The 20,248-nt window shown below is 37.4% G+C and overlaps 1 protein-coding gene across 1 annotated transcript in view; it reads right to left on the bottom strand.

Annotated features, from left to right (window-relative positions):
• Nucleotides 1-20,248, bottom strand: part of VWA8 (von Willebrand factor A domain containing 8) — a 387,125-nt gene that overhangs the window by 108,533 nt on the left and 258,344 nt on the right. The window contains exons 33-38 of the mRNA XM_032610892.1: nt 14,713-14,823; nt 13,666-13,730; nt 13,106-13,231; nt 11,675-11,784; nt 10,880-11,034; nt 6,492-6,684 (exon numbers count right to left, since the gene is read on the bottom strand). Coding sequence (XP_032466783.1) covers nt 6,492-6,684; nt 10,880-11,034; nt 11,675-11,784; nt 13,106-13,231; nt 13,666-13,730; nt 14,713-14,823 — 760 coding nt within the window. The remainder of the gene's footprint in view (nt 1-6,491; nt 6,685-10,879; nt 11,035-11,674; nt 11,785-13,105; nt 13,232-13,665; nt 13,731-14,712; nt 14,824-20,248) is intronic.

Genomic DNA, 20,248 nt, shown 5'->3' with positions numbered 1-20,248 from the left:
AAGGCAGGGAAGGAGAGGCTGATGAGATATGGGGGAACAGAGTCCTCAACTCCAATTCTAGAGTTGTTTCCCAGCAAATTCCAGGCGTTTATTGACTTTTTCCCCAAAGCCCTGAGTACCACCACCATGCTCATCATCACCAGCTGCCACCACTGTGTCAGGAACACTGCATCAGGAACACTGCTTAGTCTTTGTAGATAGTGTTTTTAACACTGACAACAACAAAGACCTTGGATTCCTGTTTGAGAGACGAGGAAGTAGAGACTTAACAGAGGTGGTATAATAATGGGACTTGCCTGGAGAGTGATAGATAGAGAAGGCTCTCAAAACCAGGCCTTTCTTCCGGCTTTAAGATCTCTGCTCTGCCCACCGCTCCACAAAGATCCTACCTGAGCTGACCGTAGGGCAACAATTTAAAAATGCCTTATTTTACAAAATCTTGGCCACCAATGTCTCTTTTAAAACAAAAAATCCCCCTACAAAGAACCCATACTCTTAAAGAATTTTGTCTGTTGTCTACCTCTTATTATAATTTCTGATTAGAATGAGATATCCGGAATGTCCACATTGAATTTATCCAATGTAGTTTACAAAACATAAGAAACTTGGCATTTTAATTTCATGTTTGCAGCTGAAGTTTTTTGAGTAGGCCATCTGAAAACCTCAATATATCTCTTATTTATTCAACAAACGTGATCGAGCTTACTTTGCACCAGACACTATACGAAGCATTGGGGATACACAGGAAAGAGATGTGTGTGGTTCTTGCCTTGTCTGAGGAGCCCACAGCATAAAGAGGAAAGCTCCTTTTTTTTTTTTTTTTTTTTTTTTTTTTTTTTTAAATCATTGTGAGCCTTTAGGGACTTCGAAAGGATTCTAGGGTGGGAATCACAGCCCTGGGGCCAGGTATGAGCTGCAGAGCTAGGCACGGAGTGATCCCAGAGGGCAAAAGGGGGCAGGAGGAAGGGAAAGTGATGTCCACGGACAGCAGAGAGTAAGGAAAGAGAGTTACTATGGTAACCCGACCACCCAGCTGAATTGGCCATCCTCAGATAGTCATTTGTATAAAGCCAACATGCTTATCGTAAGTCATGCACCGCCTGCATTGGAAACGTTGCCTGGGATATAAGGTCAGTCTTGGACAAAGTTTTGCACCATATATCATTTTTGACAGTTCCTGCGGCTAGCACCTAACTGAAGTGGGTTGAGTTACTTATAGACCCTGGTTCTTTGCCAAAAATGACGAGTTATTGAAGCGGTTGGGATGACTAGTGCTGCCTAGCTAGCCAGCTGCATCTGGCCTGCCACTTAGACGCATTCTCCTTTTCACAAGTAGTAGTATTAGGCTGAGCTACCGCCACCAGTGCTTTTAGACTGCCTGAGAAAGCAAAGTAAGCCAACATATTTCAAGTATCTTTCTTTCTACAGCTTTCTTACTTTCTTTTTTTTTTTCAATGTGCAAGTTAATTCCATGGCATAAAGAGGATGAGAAAATGCAATAATGGCTGTGTTTATTTCAGGAAGGAGAAAGCAAGAATTTTATTCCTTGTGCTAAAACATATTTTCACGTATCAGAAAAGGCAATTTGTGGCTATAAAGCACTTTAAGGGTGGTGGTAGTGATGGTGGTAATGGTAAGGCTTGAAAAATAATCAGAATTGATGTTTCCGGATTTGAAAATACATCAGCTTAGAATACATGATTGAATTAAGGAAGTGAAAACCGTGGCCAGATTCCCCTCCAAACTTAGCCAAATCCTTGTCTATCCATTTTAAATGTTTCAAAACTGTAGAGAGGATGGAGGTTCAGTAAATTTCCATTACAGTTATAATCCAGGTGGATTTCGAAGAGAGGTATAAATTATATTTCAGGATTAGTTCACTAATGATTAAAGGGAAGTCACTGCTGCAGCATTTGGTGTGCGGTTCCCATATAGAGTGGGGACAGCTTAGACGCACACTGCCAAGGTTAGGAGGGGGTATAAAAACCGTCAGACAAAGTAACCAAGAGCATTTTCCGGGGGAAGATGAAATTATATAAAAAACTCACTCCTTCAAGCAATGTAATTTGATGTACTTCTGTTAACTAGTAGGTTAAATGCACTTCTGTGTTCACTGATTAAAAGAGTGATGTGTGCCCTGAGATTGTGCTGATACCAAATCTTTGAATTTACTCAAAGTTCAGAAAACAGTACACTGCTTTCAATCAAGAGTCATTATTTTGTATTTAAAGAGCTGAGGCCTGTGATTTAAAGTAAAAAAAAAAAAGCTAACATTTAACTAGAAGGAAAATGATTGGAAGAAAGAAGTAAATCTCTCCCCCTCTGCATTAACCACAATTTATGCCATCTCTGTAAAAGCCACCAGGAGAGTAGCCTTTACAATCGCTATTGATTTCTTTAATAAAAGGCTGATGTGCATTAGTTCCTGACTAATCAGGTGGTGGGATTCTATTTACTTTAAAAAGATTAATTTAGCTTGAATTATCATTAGAGGTCTATAGGCACATAGATTAAAGAGTCAAACAGACGGAAGGAAAAAATCATCAGCCTTGACTTTCCTCCTCTCACCCCTCATGTTCTGCTCCCAGAGATGCTTTCAACTTTTTAAAGCTGTTTCTTTGGTATTCACCTTCATCCTTATGGTGCTGTCTTCATGTTTTAGTTTTAGGCATTATTCATTGACTTCTCACCATGTAAGATGAGAGTTTAACTCTTTTCACATACCCCTCCCCCTGCCTACCACCTCATTTTTCCCATCCCCCAGTACATTTATATGAAAATTTTTCATTAGATTAACATCCAGCACTTACGTTGTTATGATTATATAAATGCTCTTTACAGCGAGCTATGTCTTATCATAGCATTATTGCTTTTTCTTTTCATGGAGTTAATCATGCTTTGTTGTTGGTTTACTTTTTTACATACCTAGCACAAATTCATCCTCGAAGTTTTCCCTATGTCAAAATTTCTTAATGTGTTCAAATAGTTGGGTTTATCGACTTCGCTTTCTTGGAGGCATCTCTCCTGAAATCTTCTCAACTTTTCTAATCCTAACTGGTTGATCCCTAGGCCTGTGCACAGCTAGCATCCTGAGATCTCCCTTTACCATTCTCTTAGGATTTTTTTTTTTTTTTTTTTAACAGCCCACATTTAAAAAATTATTCCTGGGCTTCCATGGTGGTGCAGTGGTTAAGAATCTGCCTGCCAATGCAGGGGACACAGGTTCGAGCCCTGGTCCAGGAAGATCCCCCATGCCGCAGAGCAACTAAGCCCATACACCTAGAGCCCGTGCTCTGCAACAAGAGAAGCCACCGCAATAAGAAGCCCACGCACCGCAATGAAGAGTAGCCCCTGCTCGCCGCAACTAGAGAAAGCCTGTGCGCAGCAATGAAGACCCAGTGCAGCCAAAAATAAATGTATTAAAAAAAATTATTCCTTTGTGTCAGACACTAACCTAAGCACTTTGTATACATTTGGAATATTTAAGAAATATTACCTTAAAAAATGAGGGTAAATAAAACTCCTAGCAACCAAGAGAAAAATGGCAAAAATATATAAACAGGCAATTTTCAGAAGAGTAAATCACAACATATAAAAAGATACTCAAACTTACTAGAAATCAGAGACGTGCACAATAAAAGGTCTGACCTTTGCAAGAGAAGATGGGATGGAGAGCAGCCTCATCTTTTATGCTGCTGGAACAATAACTTTGGGTAACAATTTGGTAATTTCACTCTTAGATATATACCCTACAGACTCCCCACATATACACAAGGAGACTGGTACAAGAATACTTGTAATAGCAAAAAATTGTAAAGAACGTAAACGTGTACCAATAGAGAACAGATGAATAAACTGGCTGTGCTGTATGTACAGCAGTGAAAATGAATGAAGTGTGGATGATGACAAAGATTCTCTGCTTTATCAAGAGAGTCTGGTATTAGTGAAAGGATAGACACATACTGTGTTGGCCAAAAAGTTCGTTTGGGTTTTTCCGTATCATCTTATGGAAGGTGTTATGGAAAAGCCCGAATGAACTTTTTGGCCAACACAATATAGATTAATGGAACACAAACAAAAATCCATAAACAGACTCACATATGTGGTCAGTTGATTTTCTGCAGAGGTCCAAAGACAACTGAATAGAAAAAGGACAATCTTTTCAGCAAATGTTACTGGAACAATTGACTATCCCCATGCAAAACAATGGGTCTCAACTACACTCTGCGCCATATAAGAAAATTAACTCAAAGTGGAGTACAAATCTAAGTGTAAAATCTAGAAATATGATATTTCTAGAAGAAAACATAAGAGATTTGGCCCTTCACCAAAATGGGAGAAAATGTTTGGAAAGCATGTATCCGATACTGGACTTATATCTAGAATATATAAAGAATACTCAAAAATCATTAAAAAGAAAGCAAGTAATCCAATTCAGAAAGTGGGAAAAGATTTGAAGAGACAGTTTCACTAAAGAAGATAGATATGAAAAGATGCTCAACATCATTTGGCACTAGGGAAAATGCAAATTAAAATCATAATGAGCTATCACTACACACCTGCTAGAATGGTGAAAAACTGACAATACCAAGCACTGAAAAGGTGGCAGAGCAACTGGAACTTTCACCATTGCTGACAGGAATGCAAAATGGTATTGCTCTTCTGGAAACCAGTTGGACAGTTTTATCATATGACATAAAAATGCCATTCCTACGTATTTACCCAAGTGAAGCAAAAACTTATGTTCACTTAAAAATCTGTGCAAACATGTTCATAGCTGCCTCATTAATTATTGCCCAGAACTGGAAACTATAAAGATATCTATCAACTTGTGAATGGATAAGCAAACTGTGGTATATCCACGCAATGGACTACTAGTCAGCCATAAAGAGGAACAAACAACTGGTACACACAACATATATGATTCTCAAATATATAATATTAAGCGAAAGACGCCAGACTCAAAAGACCACATCATGTGTGATTCCATTTATATGACATTCTGGAAAAGGCAAATCAATAAGGACAGAAATCAGATCAGTGGGGGTCTGGGGGAAGGCAGAGGGCTTGATGGCAGAGTGGCACAGGGGAGGTTTTTGGGGAGATGGAACTGTTCTCTGTCAGTTATGGTGATGGTTACACAACTGTATGTATTTGTCAAACTCACAGCACCATACACTAAAAAGGATGAATTTTACTCTGTGTAACTGGTCCCTAATAAGAACAAATGAGAACAAAAAAATACTTAAATAACAACACTCTGTCTGATGTGTGGAGAATCGGGGGTGGGGGAGGAATGGAAGAGGGAACTCTGTCAGAGGGCTACTGCAGCGTTCCAGTTCAAGATGGTGGTGATTTGGATGTTGGCAACTCAACTGTAGACAAGTGGGTGGATGTAAGGTATATTAAGGCTGTATCAAAAGGACATGCTGATTGATGATGATGTGGAGGATGAGGGAGAAGTATCGGGGCTGACCCACTGGTCTCTGGGTGGATGAAGGTGCACTGAATCCTGGTATAGAATTTCTTGTAACTCCTGGAGTGCTCTGTAACGCCTCTGTACCTTTCTCATGGGGTTTTCTCTTCCTGGAACAATTCCTTCATTCGATTCCCTCTCATTCATCTTTCAAGAGTCAGCTCGGAATCACAAGCCTGGGCTGTAAGCTTCTCCTTTGTGTTTATATATCACTTTGTGAATATGCTTATAGCACTGCACTGCAATTGTCAGTGTATTCACCTGCCTCTTCTACCATAAAAAACATTCTAAGGAAATGGTGATCTATTTGGAAGGAACTACTTCTAACATTATCATATAACCAGGATTTTTCAAACCCAGCAACAGATTATTATAATGTGTTTAGTATTATATTTATGAAGTCCACACTAATATAATGAATGTAAACACGGGACAATATTACTACCACTATGATGCAAATAATAATCAGTGGCTCGATCAAAAATTTTCATAATTATCCTTTATGATGAAAGCCAGTGTGGCTCAGTAAGCGTAGCTGTGGCCTTGGGTTGGAAGACTTTGGTGCAAATCTGGGCTCTGCTGACCACTGCTGGGGAGAACCCCAGCAAGTTACTTTACCTCTCTGTCAGTGTCCCTGCATATAAACTTGAGAGTACGTTAATGATAGAAGGGGAATTTGACAATTAAATGAATTTATACAAGGAAAAGTGATCAGCACAGGACCTGGCGTAAGATATGCAGTAATAAACATAAGTTGACTTTCAGAGCACTGGTAAGTGAATCAGGCTGCATAGGTCCCTGGCCTTTAGACACAGGAGTTTAAGGCAAAAGAATTAAACTCCTATGAGAAGTTTATGAAACCCTTCTGAGCACATATAGGTCTTTTTAGCTACTAAACCCCGTTAAAATTATTCATATTCATAAATATAAAATGATAATGATAAGTTAAATATCCCTACCAAAACCAAACTACCTTTGACTAGCTTGATAAAATAGGAATTGGTAAGTTTCTTACCTTTTGGGTAGATATCTTTCAGAGGGACTTCTCCTGGGGGTAAAATCCTGACTATCTGATTAGTATCCAAAAGCGTCACACAATTGCTCTGCTTTGGAGTTCCAATTTTCTTCTTTCCTCCATAGAATGTATCAGTGACCCTTGATTTATGCAAAGATGTTGGCCTTTTCCAAGAATAAACTTCACTAGGTGACTAAAAAAAAAAGGAGAGAAATTCAAGCACTGAAGTATTATAAACTACATTCACAACTTTTACAATGCAGTCCTTTAAGCAGATACCAGTGGTAAACTTATATTTCACAAATGTAAGAAAATCAAATTATTCCTTAACCTTTTTGAATTTGGTACAGAAGATAGCTGCTTCATCAATAATCATAATTTTCAGACAAGTGTGAAATATGCAACACATTTTTTATCTTGAAATGAATTATAGCTAAAAAGAGGGAATATAACAATACAGGTGATTTAAGTAACCATAAATAAATAACTATACTATAGCATCCACTATCTGGCATAAGGAATAGTATTACCAGTATTTCTCAAGCCCCTGGAAGGCCCCTTTTCAATCACATCTCTTTCATATTCCCTAGACTTCAATTCTTCTGAAATTTTGTGTTATTTTTTTCTCTTGCTTTACTTAAAATTTTTACCACATATCTATTTATCCTTCTCTACTCCAAGATCACAGATATTCTCCTATGTATTTGTTAAACATTTTGAAGTTTTGCCTTTCACATTTAGTTCCTTAACCCCTCAGGAGTTTATTTCTGTGAGTGGTATGGGGCAGGGCTCCATGCTTATCTTTTTTTCACATGGATAGCTAATTGTTCAAATATCATTAACCTTTGCCCACTGATCAGCACTGTTATCAGAAAAGTTTCATGTACGTAGGCAGCTGTTTCTGGGCATTCCATTCTGTTCTACTGTATATTTTTCTACCCCTAGGCCAATATCACGTGGTCTTAGTTACTAAAGCTTTATAATACGCCTTGAAATTTAGTAGGGCAAGTACCTCTGCTTTTTTTTTTTTTTTGCGGTACGCGGGCCTCTCACTGCTGTGGCCTCTCCCGTTGCGGAGCAACAGGCTCCGGACGCGCAGGCTCAGTGGCCATGACTCACGGGCCCAGCCGCTCCGCGGCATGTGGGATCTTCCCTGACCGGGGCACGAACCCGTGTCCCCTGAATCGGCAGGCGGACTCTCAACCACTGCGCCACCAGGGAAGCCCTACCTCTTCTTTTTCTTCTTGGTTCTTCTTCAGAAATGTCTTGGTTATTGTTTGCCCTTGCTCTTCCATAAACATGTGTGAGAGTTGCATTTGCATTGCATCCTTGTCAGTATTTAATTTTTTTTTTTAAGCCACTCTAATAGGCAATAGTAGTATCTCATCGTGGTTTTATTTTGCATTTCCCTAATGACTAATGATGTTGAACATCTTTTCATGTACTTAATTACCATCCATATATCCTCTTTGGTAAAGAGTCTGTTCAAGTCTTTTGCCCATTTTTTTTTTTATACATTTACCTCCGATTTTATTTCTATATCTACTTAAATACATTGAAAACCATGAGTTCACCCAGATACACACAATTCCAATCCAACCACTATAGGACTCACTCTAGTTTTCTTTCCTTCTGTATCTGTAACTCCCTTCTTTAACAGTGAGAAACCTAGACGTCATTACCCTTCATATACTTAACTTTTTGGCTCAGTTCCACTGTATATGACTTATCTCCCATCTCCACCACTAACTTTCCCTTCCAGGCCAATGCCCTCCTCAGTCTGCTTGGCCCGAGAGTCCACACTGAGCTATGCGCATGTATCAACAAACTCTTCACCTTACTTGGGCTCCCACATCCCACACCAGGCTGCCCCTTCATGGGGTGCAATCTTCATCCTGGCTGGACTTGATTCCCAATCACCAGTTGTTACTCCCTCCCACACCACAGATATCTTGCTCGTCTGCTCGGCCTCTGACCTCTGACACCTCATAATGGGCCACTCTGCCCATTTTTTATACTGGATTATTTTCTTACTCTTGAGTTTTTTTCTTTTTTTTTTTTTTTTTTTTAAATTTATTTATTCATTTATTTATTTTTGGCTGTGTTGGGTCTTCGTTTCTGTGCAAGGGCTTTCTCTAGTTGTGGCAAGCGGGAGCCACTCTTCATCGCGGTGCGCGGGCCTCTCACTGTCGCGGCCTCTCTTGCTGCGGAGCACAGGCTCCAGACGCGCAGAGCTCAGTATTTGTAGCTCACGGGCCCAGCTGCTCCGTGGCACGTGGGATCTTCCCAGACCAGGGCTTGAACCCGTGTCCCCTGCATTGGTAGGCAGACTCTCAACCACTGCGCCACCAGGGAAGCCCTTACTCTTGAGTTTTAAGAAATCTTTATATATTTTGGATACAAGTCCTTTGTTGGAAATGTGATTTGCCAATATCTTCTCCCAGCCTGTAGACTGTCCTTTCATTCTCTTAACAGTGTCTTTTTTACAGAATGGAGGTTTTTAATTTTGAGGAAAGTCAAGGTATTAAAAAAAATTTCTAATGGATCATGTCTAAGACGCTCAGAACAATGTTTAGTAGAAGTGGTGGTAGTGGGTATCCTTGTCTTACTCTTGATATCGAAACGAATGCTTTTAACGTTTCACTATTGAGGATTCACTATGATACTTGCTGTCGGTTTTTGTAGCCATCTGGTAGTAGGTTAAGAGAGTTATAATAAGATCATAATAATTTAGGTGCCTTTGATAATGCTATAAAAAGTTAATAAGAGATGACATGCCCTTTTGTTAATAGTTTTGTGAAGAATCAAAAGAAATTCACATAAAGTCAGAAAGGCACTGTAGTATATAGTAGAAAGGATATGCGTTTGAGGGTCAGTCACCCTTGAGCACAAATCCCAGATCCCTTATTCAATACCTTTGTGGCCTGGGGGATATATCCTCTCTGTTTTTGTTTCTTTATCTATAAAACCTTGTGCAATTGTTGTAAAACTTAATTATCATGTATGAAATGGTTTAGAATAGTAGAGTGCTTGACTTGTGTTGGGGTCTAAAAAATATGACTGCTCTCATAAAATGCTGAAGGGCCGTCTAACTGAATGATCTAATCTATCATTAAACAAAGATTCATGAACATCTCCGATATGGTGGGAGATAAATACGGAGATGCAGCTTTTAATTTAACAAGGTCACTAGTCCTACAGTCTACAAAGGACTTCTAGAGGGTCAATATAAACATTACCTTATACTCAGCTTTCTTACCTTTTTATAGTGACATTATATTTCTATACGCATTTCTTCAATCAAAAGATCAATATTTAAAACAGTTCCGCCTTCAGAAAAGTAGCTCCAGCATTTTCTCTACTGAGAGCAGCAAGCATTGTAGAAGGCATATTAAACATAACTCTTTCATTTAATCAAGGCTGCCATAGATGCTGTATTCCAACAACATGTTTCATTTTCAGATATATAATCCACAGCAAATGTTTTTTACTTGATAATTAAGAAGACATATGGCAAAGTCCTAAGCCACACATTATCCATCGGGTTTTGGATTTGAAAAGTCTTATACCCTGAAGTACTCATCATTCATTAATTACATTAACGTTTTGAGGTGACTCTATCATCCCACCTAAAAGCTACAAAGGAAATTATGAAAATTAAATGTGTAATCAAAACACATGGAGTTACATCTAAGGTTATTAGATGGCAACTTGGGCTGAAATAACCTTTATATTTCATGTTCTCACATTTCCATCAGGGGAAGATGGTACCTAGTTTCACCTAAAGTCAATTACGAAGAGCCTCTTCTTTACAGATAATAGTAAATAACAGCAGAAGGATCCATTTAAAAGCAAATTAAATTGAGGCCACCAGCATTTATAGTATAATCTGGATGCAGCAAAGATATAAATCAGAGCAAAACTCAGTGGAAAGTGAACTGGTGTTCATGAATGTTGAAAATTTTAACCTACAGTAATGAGACTCCAACATATTTCACTTTAAAAAATTCTAGAAGAAATATTATTTTGTTAGTCTCAAATTGTCCCCCTTGAAAGATGACATGAGCACACATTAAGACAGCATGATATAAAATCACTGTCAGTAGGTTAAGTATTTACCTGTCACATGAACTCCCATGTATGGAGAATACTGGTTTTCCTTTACTAAATTATATAATTGCACTACAATGTATATGTTAATTTTTAACAAGCAATGAACCCATATAGAATGAATTTTTTAATGACTGGTCTGGAAAACAGAAGGTTGATCTGAAATGTTTACCAGAAAATTATTACGTTTTTAATTACCCCTCAAATAGGCTTATAGAGTATAGGCCAACATGGGAGGAAGAAATAGTTATTCAATCATTTAAGAAATTTATGCTTACCATGAGATCTGGGAAACCAACAACGACTGTAGCATAACTATTCTCATCTGAGAGAATTCGGTTAGGAGAGGCAATCTTTTGTCCCACAGCTGAACTCAGATTTTCAGATGATAGTTGATGACTTGAAATTTTATGAGGTATGCTGAAGTCTGTTTCTAAAAAGTGTCAGAGAAACGTTAAACACCATATGTCCCTAAAATGCTCCAGGAATTAATTTTTGCAAGATTCATTCTCACCAACTCAAACAGAAAAGCACAAATCAAAAAAGAGAAAACGCTTTCAATTACACTCATGGCTTTTTGTCTGAGAAAACTCAGTTTTCACAATCATGGCATCTTCTCAAAGTGATTTCAAGTATTTATTCAAGAATTCAAATTTTTATTAGCAATCAAGATTAATATAATAGCACTCTGCAGAAAGAGGTGAAACTGGCCCAAACCAGTCTTAACAATGGTATATTTTAGAATTTTTTTCATAATTACTTTTCATCCCCCCAAAACTGTGACGAATAAAGTAGAAATACTGATGGTCTGTGTAAAAAAGAAATGATGCAATCCTAAAATAGACTTGGAACCTACATATATGTAAACATTCTGACTTGTTAGTTTAAAAAATTCAAAGACAGAATTTAAAAGACGACAGATTCTTACTTACTGTTTCTAGTGTAGTGACTAAGATTTCTTTTTTGGTATAAAGTTAACATGTTGATATTATTGTCCTTAAATGATTCTAGAGGACAGTGTGTATGCAGGCATGTACCTATACAGCCACAAACACACAGAACACAGTATTTACCTTGTGTGACTCCAAACCCTGTGCTAGGCAGCTCCTCTTTCAGCACATACAGCTGGCAAACCCTACTGTCCTCAGATTCGATGTGTGCAGGCTTAGTTAAAAGATATTTCCTGTAAACAAAAAAAACATCTAAGTGAAAAGTCTTTCTTTTTCTAATAACTATGAGGCCAGACTAGGAAAAATCAGAGCTCCCATACCCTGCCCGCCCCCCGCCAAAGCCTCCTTCTTTTTTTTTTCCCAGTACGCGGGCCTCTCACTGTTGTGGCCTCTCCCGTTGCGAAGCATAGGCTCCGGACGCACAGGCTCAGCGGCCAGGGCTCACGGGCCCAGCCGCTCCGCGGCATGTGGGATCTTCCCGGACAGGGGCACGAACCTGTGTCCCCTGCATCGGCAGGCGGATTCTCAACCACTGCGCCACCAGGGAAGCCCCAAAGCATCCTTTTTATATTCTGAGTATAATTTGCAGTTTCAGAGTTTCATCATGAATTTAAAAAATAACTTCTTAACACTGTATAAGTGCCGTGCATAATAACAATGCAGTAATAAATGTGAACTGAAAATCCAATACTTCCTGTAAGAGGAAGGGCCATAAAAAAAAAGAAAAGCGACTCTAAAGAGACACATCAGTACTATCGTGGAGCCTGCCGTTAATACGACCGATCAGCAAGTAAGAGGGAGCCCAGCCTCTGATTTGTGATCAGCCAAGGGACAGAAGCCCTCACTGCTGTAATCCCCTTGATCTACTTGTCTGTAAGATTTCTAATATAGGAATATATAAATAGCCAGGAATCTTTTGCAGCAGGTCACTTCTGCTTGTCAGCAGAGGGGCAGAGAATCTGCATGAATCCAGCAGATGTGATGCATGACAGAGGGTGACTCAAAAGTTACTGTACACCCCACTTATGCCGAGTGTACATAATGTCCTTTTCATCAAGAAGTATACGGTCCAATGGAAGAGGCAACACAAACATAAACATAACCAAATAAGAGCACACGAGATAAAATGAAGAAGAAACTTCTAAGGGGTGGATTCTGTGAAGTTACAAAAAAGCAACAGCATTTGGATGGAGACTGTGGCTCTTTGAAGAGAGGATAAACTAAAAATCTATTTTGAAGTATCTCTAGTTTGGCAAGAATACACTGAATTCTCAGTGTGCTAACAGGAAAAATCCTAAAGAAATACGGATCAGTTGTAAAAGTCATTATGTTTTCACTGTTAATTTCAAGGTCATCTTCTGAAACACTTTTATAATTACTCTGCGAAGTTATATTTAATTTATTTAAATTTTCCCGTCCCCTCCTCTTTGAAGTTTCACCTATAGAGATGCTGCCAAATACAGAAATTGTTAAAAGACAGACACAGGAAGACAGAGCTGTAAGGATGCTGGCTAACTGAGCACACTCCATGAGGTGCTATGTAGATCTACCCACTGATGTGTTTTGCTCTCCACCAGAAGCCATTTGTCTTCTGCTACGAGAAAAACTGTCTGGAGGTTGATGGGAAGTGAGATGGTGTGAGTTCGCCCTTCTAGAACATCCAGCACAGCCAGGGTGTTCCTGAAAAAAAAAAAAAAAAAAAAGAAAACTCTCTGAAAGGAAATGGTGAGGATATTGGTTGAGTAACCATGGCACAGTCATTTCATGATATATTATACAACCCTGAAAACAATGTTTTTAAGACTAGATAATAACATAGGAAAATGTTAATTGAGAAAATAGATATATAAAACTCTAAACTATATAAAGGTATGCATAAGAATTAAAAATGAGAAGTGAGAGCGGCCATGCTAGTAGTGGTTGTATAGGGAATTATGGGCAGTGTCTTTTCTTATGTCTGTTTTTCAATGTTCTGCAATGTGGGATAAGATACTTTTAGAATAAAATATTTCTAATTTTATTACAATAGTTTTACAATAAACAAGCATAATTAAAGGAGAAAATAGAATGGACACAATAAGGATCCCAGATTAAATCTACAACAAAGAGCTCACCCTTTTTCTTTGTAGAATACTAGCCAGTTTTTGTGTGCAAATTCTTTACACATTTTGTAAGTTTCCTAAAGACAAAACAAAACAAAATATTCACTTTAAATGTGTCAGATGCATTCATGTCTATTCAGCTGCTTTTCCTTAAATAAAGTTCTTCAAAGTGTAAAACATGTAATTCTCTGAGAAGCTACCTCTTTATCCACTCCAAGACTCTTATGGTAACATAGATTAAAATATATTTCAAAATTAATTGTGAACTGCATACTAAAACATCTTTAGAATAACGTTTTAGGGGACTTCCCTGGTGGTCCAACCAAATAAATAAATAAATATTAAAAAAAAAGAATATTAAAAAAAAATGCCAAATACTGGTTAGAAATAAACATGCTGTCTGGTGACTAACTGTGGAATTTGTACCATAGCATAAATACATAGGAAATATTTTGTTTCTTACATTTGGATATATTTATGACATTTAAAATATCTCTTTTCTTCGTGGTCTTTTAAGACCTAAGTACGCTGTCGTGCAGGGCAGAGGGTAAGCATTATTTTATATCCATTACCTTTTTCTAAATGGCAGAAAAAATTCTCGTTGGTTAGCCAAAATGTTTACTAGTTTAATTTAGTTAATAAGCTAAAACGTTTATTTATCTAGTAAATATAATCAGCTGTTGCACTCATAGGTTCATTACATAAATCCAAACATAAACTCATAACTGGAAAACTATTAAAGTGACTATTAAAGTGCATGTTAGGGATTTGTCATGAATACCACACTCAAATGGCTCATGATGTCCTATTATTGTGAGTTGCGTCCTGACAAGTCTTCATGTGACTATGATGGATACAAAAAGAAGCTACTGATATTAATTATATATGTATGTATTCTACCTATTTGTATCATATTAAAATTTACAAGTAATAAGAGAATTCTCTTGTGCATTATAGCAAACAAAAGGCACCGCAAGGGATGGGCAGGCATGCATTTTTACGGTTAGAAAGCTATGGAAAATCCTTGGCAATTTGCTGGACAAGTTGGGTATTTCTTACAGCTTCCTCCTTGTTCCACCAGGAAGTTTTCTTAAGTGTAAACTCTTCTGAAGGTAAGATGAGACGATGAAGGGCTTGGCTAGTGGTATCCAACAACAGGATGACATTGCTCTGGAAATAAAGAGAACAGTTTGTTTGTTTGTTTGCCTGTTTATTTAATTAATTAATTAAGTTAGCAGCAGCCTCTTGGCAGCCTGGGAATAAAGGGAATAGCGATAAATAAACCAAAGGGAAGAAGACAATATTGAAATATTTAAGAGACACCATGAAGACACTAAATGTTTTTCCCTAATACAGAATCTAAAGTATTAGATGGTTTAATGAAGATATTTCTAATTATGTAGTGCAGAATCTTCTCTTTGAAGATTTTATCTTAAAACCATCGCCTTGTAAATATAGGCTAGCTTAACCATGATTTCTGTTTTATTACATACAAATGAGGAAATTAAGAGAATTGATAATTTTAAAAGCCCATTTACTTTTATCAAAATTACACTTAAAGAATGTTCTGTTGAAAACTCTCTTACACTGTGCATAACTGAATCTCATTTATTCTTTTCACAAATCCAGGTTCAACTCAGAAAATATGTACATGTTATAAAGATGGGTTAGCAAGAAAATATCAAGGACCCCAAGAACCTAGCTAGTAATGAGTGTTTCATCTTGACATTCACTAAGCTTGAGAACTTTCATAGCTGGTGCTGTAATAATGTACAGATAAGAGATTGCTCCAGCAGCATTATCACAGTTATGCAAATGAAGTAATAATTTTTTCAAGAAAAAAATTAACCTTAGGCATTAAAATAAGTGAACAGAAACACATGAAATAAGAATTTAAAATTGAGAAAGCCAGAAAAGATTAAATATTTTAAAGGGATGCAAAGAAGTGGGCTTTTTTCATTAAAATTGAAAGACATTTGAAGATTAGACTAACAGGTTTACAAAAAGGCACCAGAAAGTTGTTTGTCAGGAACTGTCTTTTCTTTCTTTCTTGTTTTTGTTTATTTTGTCTTATTTATTTTGTTTTGTTTTAAATTTGGGGCCCCTTCAGTTTTCTTAACCCTTATGAACTTTTCATTTCAAGAACCTTCTTTGGGGAAAATAAAATCACAAAGCACCCGAAGGATTAATATATATTTGGCAAAATATATACAAAACATGAAAAGTCTGTTCATTTGTTCCATAACATTTATTGAGCAGCTTATATTTAAAGCACAAAGGAGGATACAATGATGAATTAACCATGACCCTTGCCCTTTATTACTTAATCCAGTTAGAGGGAAATAAAAAGAAATGTAAGTAGAGTAATGATTCATCTGCAAATCTGAGACCTCGTAGTGTGGTTTCAATTTATTCTACTAGTCAATTTTACTTAAGTGCTCAAGAATTAAAGCAGTAGCTGTTCCAAAGTCTCCTTTATTCCATATACTCTGAATCTTGGCTGTATTAAAAAATTCTACCAAGCATGTTGACAACGCTTAAATTTTTCCATAAACACTCTTAGAATGCATCATTCTGTATAACATGCAATTCTCCATTAAGAATGTGTGTTAGTAATATTCTTTTTAAAATCAACATGTCATATAAGAAGCACCGTTCCTGGCATTTGAAAGTTTGAAAATGATGAAAACCTTAAGGAAAACTCTTAAAGATTTCCTTAAGAAAATGTACTAATAAGTTAAAATTTTACAGTCTCTATTCTAGATTAAATCTTTTTTGAGTAAGTATTTTTTAAAGGAGAAACTCTCTCTTATGATAAATATGTACAACATTAACATGAATTGTTAGCACTTAAGCAATTTGGGGTAATATTAACTTTTCTAAGCAACATAAAGTTCTAAAAATAATGTTTGATCCCAAAATATGATTAAGTAGAAGAATAAGCAGATGATTAAACAGATATGATTACGCAGAAAACTTAGTAGTTTTGCATTTTTCTTCCTTTTTAGGGTCTAATACTTATATACTCATAACTTTGCATAAGTGAACTGAAAAACTGCATCTTTCTAAGTAACAGAAAACATACAGATATATATATATATATGTTTATATACACACACATATATATGTTTCCAGCCACTGCTGTATTTAGAATTAGTTCTAGAAACAATTGGCAACATGAAGGAGTTCTGCTGCTCCATCCTTTTAGATGTTAATGGTTTCCTTCTGTAAATGACTAATGATATATTCTGTCTGAGTTCAAAAATAGAATTCTGCATCACATATGAGTACATGTAACGTGGTTTTGGCTCTCTTTTAAGGGGGGCAGGGAGGAGAAGCCAGTGAGCAATTTTATTATGTTTGTATTTGACTGGGAGAAAAGTAACCTCTGGATGACCTCAATGTCCTAAAGTCTGAAGTTCTAAACTCTGTACAGATGTAATAAGTAATCTCATGGGGCGGGTGGGGGGAGGAGGCTTTATTTTTAGGCATGGCAAAATTTCCCTTTCCTCACTTAAGATTTTATTTTAGCCAGGAATTTCTGAACAACTTCTTAAACTAACCAGGGAAATGTATCTGTTGCCAAGCTTTATAAAGACAAGGGAGAGATGAATTAATGGAAGTACTTCTCTACAATATTTTAGCTCCTTTGTCAGGGCAGAATGGGGGAGAAGGAACTGATGGCAGTGCACACACTTTTTATTCGATTACAATTATTTATCATTTGTTAAATTTTACAGTTACATGCTGTTCATTTGGAATTAAGGAGGTCTTAGATCCTAGCAGGGATATAATATAAAACCGACAGCTGATATATCCTCTCTGGGAAAAGAAGAGGCAGTTCAGAGTACAGGTAGCGAAAGTATCCTGATAAGCTGTGCGTGCCTGCTCAGGGCATTGAGGTACCCTTCTGGAAAACTGTTGAAACTGGTCGAAGGGATAAGCCAGGTAGCATGCAAGAATGCCAGGAGGGGAAGTGTGGGCTGTGCAAGTCAAGCACATCTTTACACTGAAAAACAGATTTTCTTTGATGAAAGTCCTTATAAGTGAGCAGGGTATTGGTCAGCAATGTTGCCAAATAACTGGATCTTTTGAGAAAATAAAATGCTTCCTGAGAACCTGAAAATCTCGTACTTTTAAAGAATTGGTATATGTAAATTTGACAGTTTATCTGACAGCTGAAAATCTGGCAAGATTGTTTGAATAAATACTCCAGATGTAGACTCCTATTTAAATCTGATTGGTTTCCTTAATCAAAAATCACCAAGATATGTGTTTTTTATGACAGATTCTTCTGGCTGTAGAATTCAATTCAATGGCATTGGTATTTTGTTGGAAATCTATAAAGTAAAACCCTTATTCCAATGTGATGGACACAAACCTTTATAAGCAATAGCTGGATATTGATAAATTTTGCTTCTAGGAGAAAGCCATATTGAAAAAAATTGTGAAAACCAGAAGAAATTTTATTAACTCAGAATTTATGATGTTATTTAGGCAAAGCCTAAAGTTGACTGACTTACTCAACGAAATACTGCTGTGTTACTTATGCAACTTTTTATTCTTGATTAGAAACAGTCTAAAAGTACTGTTTCTAGGTAACGCTTTACTCTCATAGTGTGTTTAAATACTTAACAAGTAACAACATTACATTTTTTCCATATTTTCCTGTTATGAATACTTAAAAAATTTTTCAGACCATTCTTCTCCCCACGTTTCTGCAGTGAGCGACAGCATGGATGAAGTTTAATTCTGGTGATGTCAATCCAATTTGGTTTGAACCTCAGTTCTACCATGTATTTACTGGGCAAGTTATTTAAACTTAACTGAGACTCAGTTTTCTCACATGTAAATATTGCTAAAGCTACCTCGCTGGGCCTGTGGAAGAATAACACGGAATAATGTATGTAAGCTTTTCCTTGACACATTTGTCAGCATTTAATAATTGATCCTCCTCCTTGAGATAGTCATCACTTGCCGTCTGGGATACCACACCCTGGTGTAACCATCTACTTCACTGGGCACTCATTTTCAGTTCCCCTTGGTTGATTCCTCCTCACCTCTCTCATTTCTTAATATTTCATTGCCCCAGGGCTTAGTCCTCAGACTTCTCTTTTCCACCCACATTCATTCCCTTAGTGATCTCTTTCAGTTTCATGACTTTAAATAACATTATATGCCAATGATGCCCAATGTATGTTTCCTGTTCTGACTTCTCCGTTAAACACCAGGATCACCTACTTGGATATGTTATAGGCATCTCGAATTTAATCATACATCTAATCTTCCCCTCCAAATCAATTCCTTCCTCGTCTCAGTTCATGGCAGGTCTATCCTTTCAGTTGCTCAGGCCCTCCATCTTAAAGTTGATCTTAGTTTACTCTCTTTCACCTCATATATCTGATCTGTTCAGAAATCTTCTTGGTCCCACCTTCAGAATACATCCAGAATCCATCATTACTTATGACCGCCATCCTCCTCCAAACTGCAATGATCTCTTGCTTGGATCATTGTAGAAATCTCTTCATTAATCTCCTTCATTCTGCCTTAGTACCTACAGACTATTCACCAAAGAGGAGCTGGAGAAATCTTTTAAAAATATAAGTCAGATCTTGCTTCTCCTCTGCTTGAAACCCTCTAAGACCCTACCCTTTCCTCACAGTCAGGCCGCAGAATGTTAGAATGATTTACAAGGCTCTACACATCTGCTTCCCCACCCTTCCACCACGTCCCTGACCCAACCCACTGAGTGACCTCTTTGACCTCACCTCCTTATACCCTCCCCCTCATTCAGTCTTCCCCACCATGCTTCTTTAAAGATGGAGAGCCATGTTCCAGCCTCTGGGCCTTTGAACTTACAATTCCTTTGCCTAGAACTCTCTTATTCCTGATATCTCTTCTCTCCCTCACCTCTATCAGATCTTTGCTTAAATATCACTTTCTCAGTTAGGTAATCCCTGCCCGCCCACCCTGTTTTAAAGGCAACCTTCCTCCCAGCCTTCTATTTTACTCTCCCTTGCTTCTCATGTTCTGACTTAAGATGTAATTATTTACTTTGCTTATTGTCTACCTTTTGCACCAGAACGTAAGCTTTTGAGAACAAGGATTTTTGTTGTTTTGTTCATGGCAGTATCCCTAATAGTAGGCACAGGATACATATCTGATGAATGAATAATATGCTTAGTATACTATTTGGTAGATACTAGTGGATAATAGGTCTGCAAAAACATTGTACTCCTTTCTATTGGATAGTACAGATTAACTTAGACCTGGAGAATTCTCATTAATTGAAACACAGACTGTCTTTTGACCTATATCTTCTGTTTGGAATTACTTTTAGCCTGACTCCGGGCATCTGTACTTTTCATTAGTGTTGTCTTACAATAGTAGTGATGGTTGCAACTTGAGCATCATTAGATACTAAAGAATCTCAGTGTATTCCTGCAATGGCCTGATGCCCTCCCAAAATTTGTAGGCTGAAGTCCTAAGCCCCAATGTATTAGGAAGTGGGGCCTATGGAGATGATTAGGTCATGAAGGTGGAGTCTTCATGAATGGGATTAGTGCCCTTATAAAAGAGACACGAAAGAGATCCC

The sequence above is a fragment of the Phocoena sinus genome, chromosome 18 (assembly GCF_008692025.1).
Source record: "Phocoena sinus isolate mPhoSin1 chromosome 18, mPhoSin1.pri, whole genome shotgun sequence".
NCBI classification, from domain to species: domain Eukaryota; kingdom Metazoa; phylum Chordata; class Mammalia; order Artiodactyla; family Phocoenidae; genus Phocoena; species Phocoena sinus.
This window is presented reverse-complemented; position numbering and strand designations above follow the sequence as displayed.